The sequence below is a fragment of the Danio rerio genome, chromosome 8, assembly GCF_052040795.2.
Source record: "Danio rerio strain M-AB ecotype USA chromosome 8, GRCz13ab, whole genome shotgun sequence".
In the NCBI taxonomy this organism is placed as follows: domain Eukaryota; kingdom Metazoa; phylum Chordata; class Actinopteri; order Cypriniformes; family Danionidae; genus Danio; species Danio rerio.
This window is the reverse complement of record NC_141028.1, coordinates 16,071,134-16,093,335: the sequence shown is the minus strand read 5'-3', so window position 1 is coordinate 16,093,335 and position 22,202 is coordinate 16,071,134. Positions and strand designations below refer to the sequence as shown.

The following is a 22,202-nucleotide window of genomic DNA, read 5'->3' as shown; positions in this document are numbered from 1 at the left end:
AGGCTCATTCTTTGTCCTCGCGCTGCAGATGCTCTGTTTAACTGTTTCTCCTTAGTTTTTCTTCAGTTTTTCCACTTACAAAGTCCCCCATGTAAATAGCAAATGTGCCATGGCGTAATGCAACTGACTCTAATGGCTCTATTTTGACGATCCATGTGCAAAGTGCAAAGCGCAGGGCGCAAACGCATTCAGGACGTCTCAGAATCCACTTTTGCTATTGTAAGGATGGAAAAAAACCTGACAGGTGGGCAAATCTAAGCTTGTTTTTAATAAAACAAATATAAATATGGATATAATAAATAATAATGCTAATAATAATAACATTATACAACAGCAAATTGTCACGAATAAACTGAAAAAGCCCCCCGAGATGAAGAAGGCATGAAAGTGATTTTTAAATTTATGTAGGCTAGAAAATAAAATGTTCTGTAATATTTTAATCTTTTATATTTATATACTATATATATCCTTATTATATCCTATATATATCCTTAATATGGCGGTTTATTCCGCTGTGGCGACCCCGGATTAATAAAGGGACTAAGCCGACAAGAAAAGGAATGAATGAATGAATATCCTTAATATTTTTATTATTTTTCAAATGTAGATATTTGCGTATTGCTCTACATCTTGTGTGTATTAAGCAATGTTTAAGCGAGGTGCACAACTAACGCGCTCGGCGCTGGACAATAGACCGTCTTTGTTCTGGTCTATTGAAAAATCTATTATAGTTTCTCAAAATAGCAACGCGCCTCAGAACGCCTTCCTTTTTAGACCAGAACATAGGGGCGTACATATGAGCGCAAATGCATTTGCTTATTTAAACAGCGTGGCGCAAAACGTCAAAACCACTCTTGCGTATAAATAAAGAAAGTGATGGGGGTTGGGCCTTTAGAATAGAAGTTCCCCCCAAACCAAAAAAGACAGTGTGAACACAAACCAACTGAGAAGGTGGCAAGGGGGGAGACAATAGAACTTGGGAACGGCCCAGGCAATTGAACCAAGTGTGAAAGCACCCTTAAAAGGAATGGGAGATGACACTCTGATTGGTGTAATGCATGTTATGCTCAAAATACAGTCATAACTCATTAAGAGAGTAAGCACAACCCTGTTAGACCATGCACCGTATTTGTCTGCATATTTTTCTGTCCTTAAAATAGCAAAAGTGGATTCGGACACGACCTATCTTTGTGCCTCTTGGTAAAATAGAGCCCACAGTCACAATAAGTCATGTCATATCCTGATAATGATTAAAATCATAATGTAGTGTCTGTTCTGAGAATTCAATCTATTAGTTTATAGAAATTGACAACATAGAAAGGACTATTTCTTTTTTACATTTTAAAGTAGATGCTCAAAAAATTCATACAGTATATGATTATTTTTCTCACTTTATTTAGAACTTCAGGATGAATATTTGATTTAGAAATAGATAATATAAATAAATATAAAACTCTTTCCAAAAAACAAAATGATAATTATTCCAATATAAAATATTGCTAAATAAATTGTTAAAATTAAACGTTGTAATTTTGAGCTTACAACTTTCTCACCATGCTGTTCTTCGTGTTTCTGCATGGTGGTGGTTTGTAAGGTTGTGGTCATCCAAATGATAACTATTTTTCACCAAAAACATTGTGTTTTGCAACACAACAAAATAGATGATAGAGCATAATATATAAGGATAGGCTTTTGATTTCTACCCTAAGATACAGAATGCATTGTTGTTTGTCGAGTTCAGTACAAAGAAAGCACCTGTGTGCCATTGTTTGCCTACAGACACATGAACAGCCAACAAAAGCATGTTTTGATAAAAGCAAAGAAGGAAAAAATGACCCTGAACTTGTCCTCGTCTGTCTGAGACTTGGTTTATATATTAACAACATTCATGTTTTATAATAGAGATATATTGCATTAAGGCATGGCCTTTAAAAGCTTTGTAGAAAACAAGTTTCCATTTAATTTGAGCATTAAAGAAGAAGCTGCTCTGCTTTATAAAAACTCATTTGTCTGCAAACACCACATTTCGCATTCAGTCACAGTAATCATCCTACACTGACTTCATATGATCTCTTTAAAAGCACGCCATTAAGATTCCAGACATTTCCCTCTCATCTTCATCTACAATTACTATCTGATTATTCTGCCACTGAGACGCATCTGAAGTGCGAAGACTTGTGTCTGTCACTCTTTTCTTATCAGTCAGTCTCCATGCTTTCCCGTATCTCCTCAGAAAGACGACTTCAGCTTAAATCGATATCAAAGCACTTGCGGCTTTTCATTATTTATATACACCCGTTTCTGATTATTTCCCTTAAATGTCAGTGTTTAAATATCAAGGATTGCTGCATTTCACTTCAATTCTCTTAGTGTCCAAATATTGCTGGATAGCCGTCTAGACTTTGTGTGTATCAGTGATATAGATGAAATCTGGACCGCAGCCCAGAGCATCTGCCTCATAGGAGTAAAAAAACATGGCAATCTCACCACGCATTTGATGCAGTCATTAGGACTGGCTCGAGGCGTTCCTGGCAGCGCTCCCGTTTAATATATGAGTGCATCAGAAATCACCTCCATCATTTGTGTCCTGATTGAAACTGATGTTCGCTGCTGAAAGCTGCCTGGATAAATGAGTCGGTGTATTCGATTTGCTTTGGCCTCCTTTCGTGTAAACTAATCCCAGAGAAATGCTACATGTCAGAGTATAATTAATGCTTAAATTAACATTAGTCATGACTTGAATATGTGTGTGAGATTTGATTGATTAGGCTGGTGTATGTTAGAGTTCAGGTTGATAGTCACAATCTTTTCTTCTGTTGTGACAAAATTGTTTGCTCTCCTGTGACAATTTTATTCTTTTTCAAATATTTCATTAACAGAGATATTTTTAATAAATATTAACAGAGCTATTTTTTTCAACGCATTTTTAAAAATAATAGTTTTAATAACTCATTTTGAATAACTCATTTCTTTTGTCTTTGTCATGATGACAGTACATACTATTTGACTTATTTTCAAGATACTATTCAGCTTAAAGCTTAATTAGTTTAAGCCAAATTCTGTTAATTAGGCAAGCTGGCTGACAATTGTGGCTTGTTCTGTAGCAAATCAAAAAAATTATATTCTTAAGGAGGCTAATAATATTGACCTTAATTTAATTATAATTGTTTTATTCCAGCCACCCTAAAAGAAATGATATTTCATCTAGAGGAAAAACATAATTGGAAAGCCTGAGAAAAAAACTCCGTTAACATCCCTTAAGGTAATCAAAAATTGCTGCTTACATGATAGACTCTTAATCAGTATTATCTTAATCAGAAAAGCAGAGTTTCCCCCCTACATGCAACTTTTATAAAGCATCTGCTTCATGTTGGTGTGTCAGAATCCTTGCTTGTAAAATACAGACATACTTTAGAATGCTTAGTTTAAGCAATTTTAAGGTACGCGATCGTGCATGTTGATTAATGTGAAGGGATCCCTCCCTCACCGGGTCCGCTGTACTGCGAGCGTTGTCTGTGTGTGTTGTCTGTGTGTGTGTAGTCCACTTAGAATATATATATATATATATATATATATATATATATATATATATATATATATATATATATATATATATGTACTGTATATATACAGTTGAAGTCAGAATTATTAGCCCCCATGAATTATTAGCCCCCAAATTTCTGTTTAACAGAGATTTGTTTCAACACATTCCTAACCGAATAGTTATAATAGTTTTTTTCTAAAATCTGAATTATTTTTATCTTTGCCATAATGACAGTACATAATATTTCACTAGATGTTTATGAAGACACTTCTATACAGCTTAAAGTGATATTTAAAGGCTTAACTAGGTTAACTAAGCAGGTTAGGGTAATTAGGCAAGTTATTGTATTACGATGGTTTGTTCTGTAGATATATAAAACAAAAATAGATATATAACAAAAATATATAGCTTAAAGGGGCTAACAATTTTTTCCCTAAAATGGTTCTTAAAAAATTTATAACTTCTTTTATTCTAGCTGAAATCAAGCAAATAAGACTTTCTCCAGAAAAAAAAGCTATTATCATACTGTAAAAATTTCCTTCAAAGGGGGGCTAATAATTCTGACTTCCACTAAATATATATATATATATATATATATATATATATATATATATATATATATATATATATATATATATATATGAACACACACTGTATTGCTTATTCCAATATATTTCCCTTTACTATAAATTATTAAAGTATTGTAAATGTGTAACACCTGGTTTTATTGGATTTTTTATGTTATATACTATAATTTGTTTCTGTTTAGTACAGCATATTATTTGCAGTAAATAACTGAACTATTCTGCCTCATATGTTTCATTGACAGTTTTATTGATCACTAAGAAATAATTGACTTGGATTTAAGTTGCTTCGTTTCAAAAATGAAAATAGTAAAAATATCTTAGTTGTAGCTAAGCTACCCAGGGTGTAGCTTTAGTGTAGTTAAGCTACATTTTAAGTAGAGTATCTAATAGCTTAACTCACTACATTTTTCAAGTAGCTTGCCCAACACTGCTGATATAAGTTGTCTTGCACTGAGTCGCAGTTCAATTTCCTATCTGCTGGTGATATTGAGTAGTATGGCAATAATTGTGATCTAAAATGGCATTCAAAATTGCATTAGTAGAATTTAGCACTGAATAAAGCACATGAGGTGTACCTGAGATGATCATTGTCTAAAACTTTTATTTAGAACATGACTTAAATCAGTCTTAAGGCTCAATAGACCTTGAGCAACCTGCCATTGTGTGTGTTTTGAACCAGGAATGCAATACCTAGGTGAACCACTGGGTATCAAACTTACATACTGCACCTTTAAGAATGAAGACAAAGTTCATCCATCAAAATGTAATGCAGAGAAAGGTGGCTGATGGTAGATGGCTTTTCCACATGGCCATTGTAATTCTGGCCATTTGTTGGACCTGACAGTGAATACAGCTCAGGAAACCTCACCCCACTGCTAAGGGCTTATTTGTGTAAGACAACCTGTCTTCTGCTGGAAAAACCCTTAAAATAACTGGAGAGAGTGTTCAGATGATCCTCTTTGTAAGTATTTTTGGTGCTGAAGAAATGTGACTTTCTGTCATCAGGAAGGCTCTGCACATGATCTATAAGTGTTTTTATGTATTGAACTTGATTACCTTTTGCAGTAACAAGTGTTTATATTTTGACATATTGAGCAGTCTCATATCAGTAACCCTATACTCCTGCATGCTTTCATGTTGAGTATTGTAGAGGTGATCGTGGAAATCGCTGAGAGTCGATATCCTCAAAGATTTCATTTAAACTTTAATGAGAAGCGCCGATCTGAGCTTAAGCTTGTCTGAGGAGCTCAACGACATCCAACAAGAGGAAAGAAAATGCAAACAGAGATTAAAGGAGAGGCTACGGGAACACAAGAAGCAAAAAAAAAAAACGATTAAAGGAGAGAGAAATGTGAGGGAGAGCGAAAGAGAAAAGAGGAAATGGACTATCCAGAGGAGGTTGAGCTGTAATTGCCTGCCTGTGGTGAAACAGAACAGTGTGAGTGTATCTCTAGAATAATGATGAAGCTCTGAACCACTGAAATATGGTTCGATTTTCCCCCTCCTCACTCTCTGTGTATCAGACCTGGATTTTTGATCAAAACAAGCATCTTAGAGGAGAGCTGTAGAGATTTGTACATATAACACACACCTGCGCTTGCCTGCTCTGATGGCTTTATCACACTGATAGACACTGTATTTATGTGGACCAGATGTACCCAGAAATTCACGTGATGGATAATAGATGACTGTATTTAGTCAGATATTATAAGATTGATTGCTCACCCACCTCCTTTTCAAGTTTATTTTTATAGCATATTCTTAAAAACTAGAGATACAAAATAGAGATAAAAACTTAAATAAATAAGTCATGAAAACAGGCTAAATAAGGTCAATGGAAACAAGTGGGTTTTTAAAAGTGACTTAAATCTGATTTGCATAACTGTCACAGTTTAGAACAGGTTAAGCAGTCAATATGGTCAATATCATGGCAAGCCATTTTAACATTTCATTTATTTTTAAAATGTAATCTTATTTGAAATGTTCTGATTGTTTTTTTTACTATTATTATTGTACTGGTAGTTTTTTTTTTTTTTACTGAACCCTATACTCCATTCTGACAATTCAGAACATAAGAAAAAAACATTCATGACCAGTATGATAAGAAATGTTAGTTGTAATAACTAACATTATAATAATTATTAATAATTCCCTACATTTATACAGCGCTTTTCTGGGCACTCAAAGCGCTTTACACAATGGGGGGTGGGGTGGGGGGATCTCCTCATTTTTAATAACTAACACTATTACCCCTAACTATTATATTGTTTATAAACGTAAGCAAAGAACATTAATCACACAAATGCCAAATCTGTAGAGACAGGACAATCAACACCAACTGGAGCCTCCTTTTTAAAAGGTGACGACCAAATTTCACCATTTACAGATGGAAGGGTTTGTTTTGTTAGTAACTGTACCGTGAAACCATGAACCAGGTTTTGGGCGGCGGCAGTAATGGATACTATATCAAAGTTGAGGAGGGAAGTCTGAAGGCAGTGGGGCAGTGTTGGATACTATAAAAATTAATGAGGACTGTTGGGGGGTGGAATTACGGGAGGTTTCCAGGAGAAATAACAAAACGGGAGGGTGGCAGGAGATGGGTGTGAAAAACAGGAGTGTTAGCAGGTATGATTAGTATCAAACAAATAAGTGCTAGTATCTAATGAATAATAATATCTAACTAATAAGTACTATTGTCTTCAATAGAGTATCTAATATTAATAGTATCTAATTAATGAGGACTAGTATCTTATAAATAGCTGATGAAAAAGTACATGAAGATAGATTTCAGTGCATTTTATAGAATAAGTGTCAAAATGGCTCACCGTACAATGTTGCAGCAGACTTACAATATTTACTGCAATAGTAAAATTGCCTTGCCACATTATTTAAAATGTCATTTATTACTTTGAGCATCTTCAGTTCCATACAATTCATCTTTATTTCTATAGCACTTCACAGTTTAGAGTGTGTCAAAGCAATGTTCTCACTGTCTCATGGTACTTCAGAAATCTTTCTAAATCCTCAATCTGATACTGGCTGATGCGGTGACGCAGTAGATAGTGCTGTCACCTCACAGCAAAAAGGTCCCTGGTTCAAGCCTTGGCTGGGACAGGACAGTTGGCATTTCTGTGTGGAGTTTGCATGTTCTCCCCATGTTTGCGTGGGTTTCTTCCGGGTACTCTGCTTTCCCCCACAGTCCAAAGACGTGGTGCAGGTAAATTGGGTAGGCTAAATTGACCGTAGTATATGAATGAATTTGTATAGTTGTTTCCCAGTGATGGGTTGCAGCTGGAAGGGCATCCGCTGCGCAAAACATGTACTTTATAAGTTGGCGGTTCATTCTGCTGTGGTGAACCCAGATTAATAACGGGACTAAGCCGAAAAGAAAATGAATGAATCAATCAATCTGATACTCAAAAAACCCTTTTGATCTTCTTTCGTCATGTAACCGTCATGCGGTCTGTTGCAAAGAGTGACACATTCGATTTCACATTCTGCACTCTATTACCAAAAACATGTAATAGATTTCAGTGTTAAAAGGATGAAACCGTTTCATTTGTGTCTGACGGGTTTCTGGTTCTTCTGGAAATGGGTTATAGGTAAGGTTCATCAGAGTTCATGTTTACATAAATCTGCCAGTGAGAGTAAGCCGAAGTTCAGCATGAGCACTAGCGGACATGGGGGGTTCTTTTAATGGCCAGTGCTGTTGTCCTAAGAGCAGGCTGGCAGATGGCCTGCATTTACACCATACAATTTTATGAGCTACAAAATGTATTAGATTTCTTGTCAAGCACACCTCCAGTTTTTAACCATGTAAAATGCAAGACAATTGAGTATGAGCATATATGTGGGCAACACACTAGCTCAGTGGTTTGCACTGTCGCCTCACAGTAAGAAGGTAACTGGATCGAGTCCTGGTCGGGCCATTTGGCATTTCTGTGTGGAGTTTGGATGTTTTCTCTGTGTTGGTGTGGATTTCCTCTGGGTGTCCGGTCCCAAACAAGTGGAGCTAGTGACGCCACTGTGACGGGTAGGGTTAGGGGTGGGGTTAGGTGAGCCCATTAAAAAGCATTGGATGCAGCCCAGATTGCACTGCACCAGGTCTGCAGCCAGACCCCTCATATGACCCCCATATGTTTTTGAGCTTTAAATCAGTTCATCTTGCCTCAGACACTATTTTTCAGGAAATATGCTAAACTAAATGTTTTTTTTTTATATATTTTCTAAAACGTTCTGTCAAATCTGCATCACAAATACAGTACAAATCTATTTATATAGTAATATATAGTGAAAATATAGTTATAATCTGAAATATTGCCATTCATGCAATTCTATTTTACTTTATTTCATGCCAATTATTCCTGATAACACAAGAAAAAGTGTTACTAACACTAATCTTTTAAATGGTTTCATATACTATAAATCACTTGGGTTTCTTTCATCCTAAAAATGTTTTTATATATTCAAGACTGGGGCGCTGGTTCGAGTCCCGGCTAGGCCAGTTACCATTTCTATGTGGAGTTTGCATGTTCTCCCTGTGTTGGTGTGGGTTTCCTCTGGGTACTCAGGTTTCCTCCCCCACAGTCCAAAGACATGTGCTATAGGTGAATTGAATAAACTAAATTGTTCGTAGTGTATGTGTGTGAATGAGTGTGCATGGGTGTTTCCCAGTTCAGGGTTGCAGCTGGAAGGGCATTCGCTGTGTAAAACATATGCTGGATAAGTTGGCAGTTCATTCCACTGTGGCGACCCCTAATGAGTAAAGGGACTAAGCCAAAGGAAAATGAATGAATGAAGCTATTTTTGATCCATTTGCGTTGATATGTAGAGATGTGATGTCAGTGCTATAGTTATTCAGTTTGGATTATTCCATTTTTGCAGCTTAGTTTTCACAGATGATTTTGAGTAAATATAAACAAGACTTGGTCAAGGTGCATGAATTATAACAATATATTACCTATAATTGTGTTGCAGTTTAAAATGTGAAATGCATGGCCTGAAAAATCAGCCAAAGTGCTTCTCCAGATTGCCTGTGTGGAGAGATTAACCTGCAGCATCCTGATTTAGGGTTGATTTTGGGACGGTGTGTTGAACATGGCTCTGGTAGCTCAGTGGTGAAATAGGATCGACGGGGCTATTATGTGTTCTGCTGAAAAACGTCCTCCGCTGGTTTCCTGGCGCCCGGATGGCAGCGTGTGAAAGGCTTTATTAAGACTGATGGGACTGTTCCAGAATCAGCCCTGTCTGCCGTCTGAGGCCTGGAGATTTAACCCTTCACTGAACTGAGACCTGCCTCTTTCCTCTATCTGATAAACACTATTAACTTGGACTGATGCTGCAGCTCTTATTATTATACTTCGGTCCGCCTTCTTCTTTTGTGTGTGCAGTTGCCCTTGTGTAAAATTGATATTTTTTGGCAGGCTTCCATATGCTCAATCCTGCATCATCATCAATATTAGCTACTTCCTCTTCCCGTACAGCTTTTGTCCGCTCACTGTTATAGATTATATTAAATGCAGCTCCTTCAGGATTATTAATATGAGTCTATTAAGAATATTAAGACATACAGTTGAAGTCTCGCTCTGCCTCCTGTAAGCTGTTTTAATGCGTACACCAACCCCACCCCTAACCCTACCCCCAGTGACATCACTCGTAGAAGAAGTGCAAAAAAGGTGGAGCTCAAGCTCAAGCTCCCCCACTTGGAATTATTAGGAAATTTTCACAGTATGTCTGATAATATTTTTTCTTCTGGAGTCTTTTTTGAGGTCTTTGTTTTATTTTGGCTAAAACAACAGCAGCTTTTCATTTTTTAAAAGTCTTTTTAAGGACAAAATTATTAGCCCCTTTAAGCTATATATATTTTTTCGATAGTCTACAGAACAAACCATCATTATACAATAACTTGCCTAATTACCCTAACCTGCCTAGTTAAACTAATTAACCTAGTCAAGCCTTTAAATGTCACTTTAAGCTGTATAGAAGTGTCTGGAAAAATATCTAGTCAAATATTGTTTACTGTCATCATGGCAAAGATAAAATAAATCACTTTTTTGACATGAGTTATTAAAATTATTATGTTTAGAAATGTGTTAAAGAAATCTTCTCTCCATTAAACAGAAATTGAGGAAAAAATAAACAGGGGCCTAATATTTCAGTGGGGCTAATAATTCTGACTTCAACTGTAGATGGAATTTAGTATTACATTAATTTAAATAAAAGATTAATTACATGCTACATTTAAAATATTTAAATAAATGTATTTTGCTTGTCAATTGTGTGTTTATTTGATTTAAAATATGGTCAAATAGTAACAATTCAAACTACTCTTTTATGTTTGAATATATTTTTAAATCTTACGACTCAAAGTTGAATTTTCAGCCTCTTTTCCTTTTCAAAAATCCTTCTAATATGCAAGACAATCCTCCAGAAATATTTCGGTGACACTTTATAATAAGATTGCATTAGTTAATGTATTTATTAGCATGAACAAACAATAAACAATACATTTATTACAGTATTTAATAATTTTGTTCATGTTAGATAATGGTTGTTTATGGTAACTCACAGTGCATTCACTAATGTTAACAAGCATGAATTTGTATTTAAATAAAGCATGGTTGAACTATGATTAATAAATGCTGTGCAGTTACTATTCATTATAATTTAATGTTAATAAATACATTAACTAATAAAATTTTATTGTAAATTGTTACCAATATTTCTTATTATTAATGTTAAAATAAGACACATTTTGTTCAAGATTTTTTGATAATCTAAATTCAAATACTTGCTAGAAACATATTTGTCCTGTGTTGTTATTAACATTTGACATTGAATGACCTTTGAATTACCTACATGCAAGCCATGGTTTGAGACAAAAGCAAACTGTGCTTCACCTGGAAATCTGATGTGAATAGACTTGTCTGAAGTGATGACGTGATGGTGAAGCGTCTCCCTCTAGTGGTCGCAGTGGTTATAAGGTTGGATGGTGAAGCGTCTCCATCTAGTGGATGCACTTGTAATGTGTCCCATTGACGTCTGACTTTCTTCGTTTCAGATCAGAACCATGCTGACTCCGAGGTGTTTTTCTACATGCTGGTGCTGTCTTCAATCGTCAGTTCTCTCTACACACTGATCTGGGACCTGAAGATGGACTGGGGCCTTTTCGACCGCAACGCAGGCGAGAACACCTTCCTGAGAGAGGAGATCGTTTACCCACATAAAGTAAGATACTGCAGAACACATGTGCTGTCTTATTATTATTTCAAATTTGAAAACATCAACATGTTTAACATATTAAAACATTTTAGTTATAGTACTAGTTACATAAAATAGTATAAAGTAATAAATTAAAGAGATAGGTCACTCAAAAATGATAATTACCTCATCATTAATCTCCCTCGTATGGTTTTAAACCTTTATGTTTTTCTTTCTTCTGTTGAACACAAAGGAAGATATTTTGAAGAATGCTGGTTGCTGGTATCCATCTGTGATGTAAAATAACATATTACAAATACTCAAATTACTGTAATTGAGTAGTTTTTCTCAGTAATTGTAATTTACTAAGTAGTTTTAAAAATGTGTACTTTGCCTTGAGTACATTTTTTGTGCTGTATCAGTACTTTTACCCCATTATTTTCCTTCAGCCTGCAGTTACTTTGTTTTTATTGTCTATGAAAATTTAAAAAATCAGTCCTGTGATTATCGTCCAATCACATCGCACATAGAAGGTACATCGGATTATAATGATGACCTCAAGACATGGGCGATTTATAATTCCAGCAAACTGTTTGGAAGCGTTAAAAATGTCCAAGAAGATGTCCAAAATCTTTACAAGCATTGACCCAGAGACTGTTTAGACGCATATCACTGATGGGAAGATGACAGATGTTTACTTTATGATGACCGAAATGGAAAAGTCAATGTCCAACCTAAAATCAATCAAATTTCAACGTCTAATGATGTTACAGGTTGACGTAGTGTGGACGTTACTACTTTGACATCTTTCAGATGTTGGATTTTGGTTGCCATACCTGACAAATAAATGTCAGTATTTGACGTCAAAATGAGGTTGGTTTAAGATGTTGGCTCGACATTGGATATTGGCCACTTTCTAACACAACCTAAAATCAACCAAAAAACGTTATCGGACACTAAAATAACATCCTTGGACATTGAATTTTGGTCATCTGACATCACAACCTAAATCTTTATAACTAAAGTTTAAAACTTTATATTAACGTCTTATGATGTTGTGTGCCTGCTGGGCAATAACTAAATGCACTACAGAATGTTTCGTTTACACACGTCCACAAATTAGATGTAAATGCATCAGCTTTTTACCGCATAATACTCACTACTCCTGAGTACTTTTGAAAAGTCTATATTTTACTCGTAATGTGAGTAATATTCACAACAGATACTTGTACTTGCACTACATTTTTAGTCCAGTAATGGTACTTTTACTTCAGTATGATTTTTCAGAACTCTTTCCACCACTAGTATCCATCAACTTCCATAGTAGGAAAAAATTACTATGGAAGTCAGTGTTGCAGCAGCCAGCTTTCTGCAAAATATATTTTGTGTTCAAATAGTTTTGGAGTTGAGGGAGAGTAAATTATGGCAGAATTGAAATTTTTGGGTGAACTATCCCCCTAACAATACATTATTTTATGCCTTTTCTCATTCATTACCTTTGGGTTATTATTAAACATCAAAATCCCCCCTCACTAAATACACTTAACTTTGTCCCTGGTAAAACAAAGGCCACCTTTGTGTTCCTATCACACATAAGAAATTGAAAGGTGAGCTGCATGCAACGCTTTTCAGTGCGCACGTCTAACCCCACCCCTAACTCTACCCCTCAAAGTGACGTCACTAGCTCCACTGAGTGCATCATGTCTGACATTGCATCTCTGAGATATGCAGTCTCAGCTTGAAAATCCGAGCTTGCATCAAGATAATAATGGAGCAATTACCATTAAGTCAGGATATGGTAAATGGGCATCGATAAACCAATCATCACAAGACTGGACCGGATTTGACCAATCAGAGTACAGCAGGCTCTTTCAGAAAGGAGGAGTTTAGAGAAACAGCATCAGTAAACTAATGCTTCAAACACAATGCAAGTTATGAGAAAATGTTTTTTTTTTTGCATGAATGTAATCCTATTGTAGAAGAAAACTTAATGATGTACCTTTAAAAGAGCATAGTAGGAGAGCAGCATATGTTATAGGAACACACAGTGCTCAGCATAATTGAGTACAGCTTATTTTGAAAATGAATATGTGTATCCATTTCTTAGTGAATATAGACAATGTATTTTGGTGTATTTAAACTAAACAGATTTATAAAAGATATATTTATTAAAATATTATTTTAGTCACCAAACATTTAGAAATTGAAAGATCATACAATTAAAGTCAAGCAAAATATTGCAAAAACAAATTTACAAACTACAAAATTTGAACTATTTTTTCGCTTTTATTGCTTCTCTGGATTTTTCTTTTTTTTCAATGGCATTTAATATTTTTCTATAAAATATGAATTTGTTTGTACTAGTTTTTAGACCTTTATCATAAGTTATTTTGTTAGATAAGCTCAGATTTGTATATGCACAAATATAATATTGTATAGCTTCCTATTAAAAATATCAATGTAAAAGTGAGGGGTGTACTTATATATGCTGAGCACTGTAATATTTGTATTTTATTTTGTACTGTTATTATCACCGACTGTCATGATGTCACTTTGTGTTTGTTTTTAGGCCTACTACTACTGTGCCATTATAGAGGACGTGCTCCTGCGCTTCGCCTGGACTCTGCAGATCTCTCTGACTTCCATGACTCGCATTCCTTCCATTGAGGACATCGTGGTCACTATTTTAGCTCCTCTAGAAGTGTTTAGGTGAGCTGTTTGTGTGGAACTGAGGTCAGTTAATGTTTATTTATGCCAAGGGGAAACTAATAAACTTATTTACATTGTAAATAAGACTTTCAAAATAATTTAGCAATTTTAGGATTTAAGTTTCATGTACTCTTTACCACCTTATAGAAAATTACTTTCAAAATGTCACATTTTTTTAAATGTTTCTTTTTGGTTGTTTGTAATGTGAACATTTATTATTTTGCAAACATTATGGGAATGATCCTTTTCAATGTTCCCTATTCTGAAATAAGAATAACATGGAATATTTACAAATACGTACAAAATGTATAAAGGTTTTGTATTTTAGCAAGACCAATTAAAATGTTAAGAACAAAAATGTCAAATTCTGCCATCATTTACGTCCTTCACGTCTTTTTTAAAGAATGTTAACTGTCAGTGGCTACTGTCTACCAGTTTCCAACATTTTTCAAAATATCTTCTTTTGTGTTCAATAATAAAAAAGTTCTTGATGAATGAACATTCCATTTATGTTTACTGGCAGAATGTGTTCATAACTATGAGAGACCTTTACTAGAAAGTTCTGGGATCCACTAGGAAAAAACAAATCTCTCTGTCTCTAGTAGCTAGTTTGCTGCTATGATTAAAAAAATGGCTTTTATAGTTGTTGTTTTCACAAAGCTATGGATTTTTAAAGAAATATTGTCATGGAGGAGCTTTGTGTTGTTGTGGATCTATCTGTCTGTGACTTTTCTCTGATTTCTGCATTTCCTCTTCCTGCAGGCGTTTTGTGTGGAACTTCTTCCGTCTGGAGAACGAGCACCTGAATAACTGTGGTGAGTTTCGAGCGGTGCGGGACATCTCTGTGGCTCCTCTAAATGCTGATGACCAGACGCTGCTGGAGCAGATGATGGACCAGGAGGACGGAGTCCGCAACAGACAGGGCAAGAAGAGCTGGAAACGCAGCTACAGCCTGTCCTTACGTCGACCTCTGCTGTCCTCTCAGTAAGAAACCATTTTAGACATATTTCAAAGACAGTGACTGTTAATAGACAACTATGGAAAAAAGTCCACTTGAAAATCTGCAGTTTCTCTGAATTTACGATTCAAATATATATAAATAAATATAATACAGTTGAAGTCAGAATTATTAGCCCCCCTGACTTATTAGCGCCAGTTTATTTTTTTCCCCAATTTCTGTTTAATAAAGGGAATATTGTTTCAGCACATTTCTAAGCATAATAGTTTTAGAAACCTATTTCTAATAACTGATTTATTTTATCTTTGTCATGATGACAGTAAAGAATATTTCAGTTGATATTTTTCAAGACACTTCTATACAGCTTATAGTGACATTTAAAGGCTTAACTAGGTTAATAAAGTGAACTAAAAAAAAAAATTTAAATTAGCTTTAGGGGGCTAATAATTTTGTCCCAAAATAGTTTTTTAATAAATTAAAAACTGCTTTTATTCTAGTTGAAATAAAACAAATAAGACTTTCTCCAGAAGAAAAAATATTATCAGACATACTGTGAAAATTTCCTTGCTCTGTTTAACATAATTTGGGAAATATAAAAAAAAAAAAAGAGGGGGGAGGCCTAATAATTCTGACTTCAACTGTGTGTGTGTGTGTGTGTATATATATATATATATATAGTATTCTGTAAACCACCAATGACATATCTTGCTAATTTAAAATGAACAAATATTTTTCATGCAGACCCTTTTTTCATGAAATAACAAAAAAGTTGTTTTCATGTCTACATTTATTTTTAGACAACCCTCTTATCAGTGTTCAAACCTCAGCAATTTTTCAGTGATTGGATAATAACAATAACCCTGATTTTAAGTCTCAAAATATGAAAACATCTGAGTTTTCTGAGTCATTTGCTGAACAAAAAGGTCTAAAAAAATATTTTTTTTATTGAAATTTTTAAGAAATTTATGTGGTCTTATTTTTTCCTCATAGTTGTATATACAGTTAATATAGATTTCAATTACTGATAACGGTTCTTAAACCATTTTCTTAAACCATTACTAAGCATATAATATCAAATATAAAGATGATAACCCTTGTGTACTGTTCAAATGTACTACCCTTTCTTTATGTTCGTGGCTGTTTTTGCCCCATTGACTTCCATTATAATGACATTTTTTGATTGCAAAGCCATGACAGCATATAATCAAGCATTTTTGGTTGTTGGCAATTTTTCCTGTTGGGAAAAATGTTTCATTTTTACTTTTGATTATCAGTTGGCAGCATTAACCCGTGCAGAAAAAGTTTCTGGCTTCATGTGGAGTTTTATGGAGTAAACAGCAGATTATAGTGTGTGTGCATAAATACACCTACTATGTTCTGAGAGCTGAGCTGCTTATTTTGATTTTCTCTGTAATATCAAGGTAAGTGCGCAAGGGTTTAAAATAATTGTAATGGAAGTCAATGGGGCAAAAACAGCCACAAATATAATGAAAGGGCAGTAAATTTGCTGAGTGTAAAGAGTGTATTGTTGAATTTTTGACAATCTTTAAAGCATTTTCCTAAAATATGTGTCAAAATAGGGTTAAAACCCCATGTTCATCTTTGACCCTTGTATGCATGCACATTTGATCCAAATATTTGAACTGCTTGATTTGTAGATCTGTGTTTCTCTTACAGGTCCAAGAAGGACACTAAGGTGCTGATTGAGGATACGGACGATGAGGCCTTCAGCTGAACCCAGATCTCACTGTCCCACCACCAGTCTCTGCTTTCTGTTGGTTCCTCACAGAGCTGCCTCAGCACACCTGATCCCAAACACACACAAACACACACACACACACACACACACACTCACAACCACACCCAAAGACAGAGTAGTGGACAGAGTTAAGCACAAAAACAGCCGTGAGACATATCAAGACACAACAGAGACATCGTACAAACAAACACACACACACACGGAAAAGCCAAGTGTGGGGTTTTCCACAAGATACTTTTTTTATTAGACTTTTTCATTTCTTCTTCTGTATTGATACTTTTTTGTACATTTGTTTAGCTTTTTGAATCTATATTACTGCGTACGACTGTTTACAAACTTAAAACAATAACTAGGATCTACAGGGAGGAGAGTTATCATATGAAAGAGGAACATAATATCCAACACTGCACACTTTAACCACAGCGCATTTACAGATCAGGATCTTTCCTTTGATTTGTTTTGACATCAGACTGCGGCCCTGGTGGCACTTTTAGGAAATGCTCGACAGAAATAACACCATATTTTATCATTTCATCATATTTAATATGCAAATATGTTTTATTTTTTATGTTTTAACATGCGTTGCTTTGATTTCAAAGCTGTCAAATATTTTGGCCATGTATGGTTTGTGTTTGAGAGAATGGAGTGCGTGTGTGTTTCTGCTGAGGAGCGACAGCAGGTATTAAACTTCTGCTGTCCTCTCAGGATGTAGAGAATAGATGTTTTCAAAAATGTGACAACTTCTGTAAGAAAACCTGTCGAATGGTTGACATTTAAAAAAAAACAATTGGGTAAAAGAAATACTGGCTTCTGAAAAAGATTCTGCGAACGTTTTCATCTGTAGTGATGCACTTAAGTAAAGTCACCCAGCTGAACACATTTTCATTAAACTAAAGTATTTCCTACACGGCTTTTTCTATCACTTTATCATTATCACAGCAAGCCAAAGAGGAAATGCAAACACTGCCAGTCGATTATACAGTAACTCTTATCAATTTTGTATTGTGGTGAACCGTAACTGATTTTGTGCATCAAAAACTACTGTAGCTCACATGCGGTGAGGAGATCTCTTTTACCTTTACTATGGTCACAACTGAATTATTTGTATGCTTGATGAGTGTGGGAATATCTTTGCTGATAATTGGTTTTACATTTTGATGAAAACCGATGTGTTTGTACATGATTTATAATGCACATTTTTGCAAGGCAGGTATAAACTACCTTGTCTTTCATACATTTTCATAAGTGGTCATTGAGAAAAGAGTGATTTTGTGGCTTTATCATAATTAGAGGAGAGTGAACAGTGTCATTTTAACCTGGAGTGACTTTTATTATGATTAATATCCACTGTTGTCATCACAGAAACAAAACACCAGGGCTGTTTTTAGCTGATAAGTGCGTTTTGATTACTTTTTTAAGCCTTTAGTTGATTTTGATAGCATGCGTCGGTGTATTTTTGCAAAGCACAATCTTACAGCGGAAACTAAAATCGAATCTTTACACTTTCTCTGTTTGAAATTCTGCTTTGCTTTTTATTTATTTTTTAAAAGTGATCATGCTTTGTGGAAAATAATGACAAAAACTAAATGTGTTTGTGGGTAACACTTTAAGCTCGATTTTTCAGATTTTGAGTTACAAATCAAACACCAAAGGTGGCAAAAAACAACACGTGATTTGTGGTGGCAAATTAATATCCTCAATGGAGATAGTGGTGTTACTGTTACTGTATGGTCCTTTTTGTCCTTTAATATTAATGAAATGTCAATCTTGTTGTGACCTTTCGGCACATTGTGTCTTACTTCGCTCTGTCTTTAGTTCTTAACTCTCAGAACTGACTGAATCTTTATCAAGTGGCACACAAACAAATTGTAAAAATGATACACTGTTTTTTTTTTATCCATAGTACTGAATCAATATTATCGTATACGGGTGCTGAGCACAAATTTGCCCCATATAGTGCTATTTGTAATGCATTGCCAACGGTCTTGCCTGCATGCTGCTTTTGTTTTGCACTGTAAATAGTTCCTTTTTTTACATTTTAAATGTGTAAAAGAATGCCGGTTAATTTATTGTACTAATTATTTATGTCAATTACTTTAAATGAGCAGTATTATGGTAGATGAAGGGCATTTTTGACTAGTCACAATCCCGCACTGTCTTACATGTGAAAATAGTGTAACTTAATAAGATGCTTTAGTGAATATGGAATGTGATCGGTTTTATCTAGGTGTATATTTCTACTCGTGAACACTTTCATCCCCAGGGTTTGTGCCCATCTGACAGGAATCGGCGGGTGATGGTGGTTTTGAGTGGATGCTTTGAGGATTAGGAGACGACTGGGACGTTAACATTCTCATTAACAGCCCAACTAGGGGTGCTTTTAAGAGATGAGCCCTCAAAAGTGTAGGGTTTTTATTTTGTACATTGTTTTTATGTTACATTTTCAAATACAGAACTGGAATAATACACAAGCCCTGACGTCATTTCTTCATGGGGGTAAAACTATGTTGACTTGATTGCTTGCTAAACCCATGATGTTAAGTGCTTGATATCTCTGCATCTTTTCTATCTCCTGTCTTGATGTTGTAACTCTTCTTAAATACTTGACTGTGACATTGTTTGTAGTTGGTAGATGGTTGTATTTTTGAGTAAGTTAAGACTTAATGAAAAATAGAGAAAAAAACAACAACTTGTGGTTCTGTGCTTAAATGAAGACCTGAACAGAGAGTTCCCCTTTTGCAGAGTAGTTTGTAAATGTTAAGTGTATTCCTATGATGGTTCCACTGATGATCTCATTTGTGTTTCTGTATACACTTTGGTGATCCTGTCATATTTGGGTTTTATAAACCACGCTTATTTTTAAAACCTTCATTTTGTGTCATCCTTTTTATTTATTCAATATATGTATTATTATATATATATGTATATATGAATACACAATCAACCCCGAAAATATTCGTATATTGTTCAAATATTTAGTTTTTCACATTGAGGTCTCTTGAACATCGACCTATTGTCTTGCTAGGAGAAGCCTGTGTCATTTACAATAAAAAAAATCTTACTGGTTGAATAAAATTAACTTTAAGCCAGAATTTGCCAGAGGTATGAATAATTTTGGTCTTGACTGTATATTAATGGACCAGTTCAAAGTTTGTATTGTCCGCACAACATGAAGCGCTCTCTTTTTCCACATATGTACACTGGCCACTTTTTGGGGTACACCAATCTAACTGCTCCTTAATGCAAATTTCTAATTAGCCAATCACATGGCAGCAACTCAATGCATTTAGGCATGTAGGCATGGTCAAGACGATCTGCTGCAGTTCAAACTGAGCTTGAGAATGGGGTAGAAAGATTGTTTAGTAGACTTTGAATGTGGCATGGTTGTTGGTGCCAAACGGGTTGGTCTGAATATTTCAGAAACTGCTGATCTACTGGGTTTTTCACGCGCAACCATCTCTAGGTTTTACAGAGAATGGTCTGAATAGAGAAAATATCTAGTGAGCGGCAGTTCTGTGGGCGCAAATGCCTTGTTGATGCCAGAGGTCAGAGGAGAATGGCCAGACTGGTTCCAGATGATAGAAAGGCAGGAGTAACTGAAATAACCACTCGTTACAACCAAGGTCTGCAGAACACCATCTCTGAATGCACAACATGCCAACCAACAGTTGCTACAGCAGAAGACCACACCGGGTGCCACTCTCGTCTGCTGAGAATAGGAAACTGAGGCTACAATTCACACAGGCTCACCAAAACCGGACAATAAAAGCTTGTAAAAACGTTGTCTGGTCTGACGAGTCTCGAGTTCTGCTGCGACATTCGAATGGTAGGGTCCGAATTTGTCATCAACAACATGAAAGCATGGATCCATCCTGCCCTGTAGCAACAGTTCAGGCTGGGGGAGGTGGTGTTATGGTGTGGGGGACATTTATTTGGCACACTTTTGGCCAATTAGTACCAACTGAGCATCGTGTCAACACCACAGCCTACCTGAGTATTGTTGCTGACCATGTCCATCCCTTTATGAGCACAGTGTACCCATCTTCTGATGGCTACTTCCAGCAGGATAACGCGCCATGCCATAAAGCGCGAATCTTCTCAGACTGGTCTCTTAAACATGACAATGAGTTCACTGTACTCAAATGGCCTCCACAGTGACCAGATCACAATCCAATAGAGCACATTTGAGATGTGGTGGAACGAGAGATTCCCATTATGGATGTACAGTTGACAAATCTGCAGTAAATGTGTGATGCTAACAGGTGAATATGGAACAAAATCTGAGAAATAATTCTATGCCACAAAAGATTAGCGCTGTTGTGAAGACAAAAGAGGGTTCATCTGGTATTAGTAAGGTGTACCTAATAAAGTGTCAGGTGAGTGTACATGCTGAAAATTTTAATATGTGACATTTTTATCTGACTTCAAAATTTTTTACTAAAATTTTGACATTTCCACAGTGCAGCTGCAGGTAAATTCTCAATTAGACAATAGTGAAATTTAACCAGCTGCGATAAACTACTATACTGAAAAACAAACCAGATATAGATAAAAGCTGCATTTTCCACAGTTGGGTTAATTATAGTTCATCCAATAATTAAAAAATACTTTGATTTACTCATCCTCAGTTCATTGAAGATGTTGGTGACTTTTTTTATCAGAAGAACATTAAATAAGATTCTGAAATTGTAGTACTTGATGATTAACCACAAGCAATAATGATTTATGAGTCAATACAAACTAACTGAATACCTGTGGCACCAGACAATATATTGAGGTCTTATGAAGCTTAATGTTCAGTCTGTGACTTTTATTTACAACAATATTGCCAACATTATTTATTAATGTTTAAAGATGCGTGTTGTTGTTCATCAAAATGGTACTATTTTATTGAGCAACAATATAAAAGGTTGTAAGACCCACCTCAGCACATCAACAAGTACAGATGAGATTACTGTGCAAGTGCATTTAAGCCACATCTGAGCAGCATTTAACTGTGTACAGTCGCCTGAATGACATTTCTGAAATAAGAATACTGTTTATTTTAGCATTAATATACACATTTTTCATATATAGTTGATTTTATTCTCATTTTAGCTAATAATTGTATTTTTAGCATTGTACACTTGATATTTTAGCATTTAATTAACTACACTACATAATATTTTTCGCGCTTACAATTCAAAACAAAGAGTGAGTCAGAAAAGATTTGAAATGGACGCACATCAACTTTTCGCAGCGCTGCCGTGATGAACAAAAACGTGTGTAGAATCTCATTCATGCCTGCGGCCGCCGAGATTCCGTCCGCTCCGCCCTCTTTCGGTTTGTGCGCGTGCGCCTTCCAACTCTTCACAACTCGCTCCGTTTCCGGGCGCTAGGATCGAGCGCACAGCTGCCGCCGAATTTAAAGAGACATACACCATTTGTTTAAATAATACGACCATT

General features: G+C 35.5%; 1 protein-coding gene across 1 annotated transcript in view; it reads left to right on the top strand.

Annotated features, from left to right (window-relative positions):
• xpr1a (xenotropic and polytropic retrovirus receptor 1a) overlaps positions 1-16,802 on the top strand; it is a 161,011-nt gene extending 144,209 nt beyond the window's left edge. Inside the window, 4 exon segments of the mRNA NM_001245100.1 lie at positions 11,192-11,358; positions 13,901-14,040; positions 14,803-15,024; positions 16,676-16,802. Of these exon segments, the coding sequence (NP_001232029.1) occupies positions 11,192-11,358; positions 13,901-14,040; positions 14,803-15,024; positions 16,676-16,733 (587 nt within the window). The 3' untranslated portion in view covers positions 16,734-16,802.
• The last annotated feature ends 5,400 nt before the right edge of the window (positions 16,803-22,202 follow it).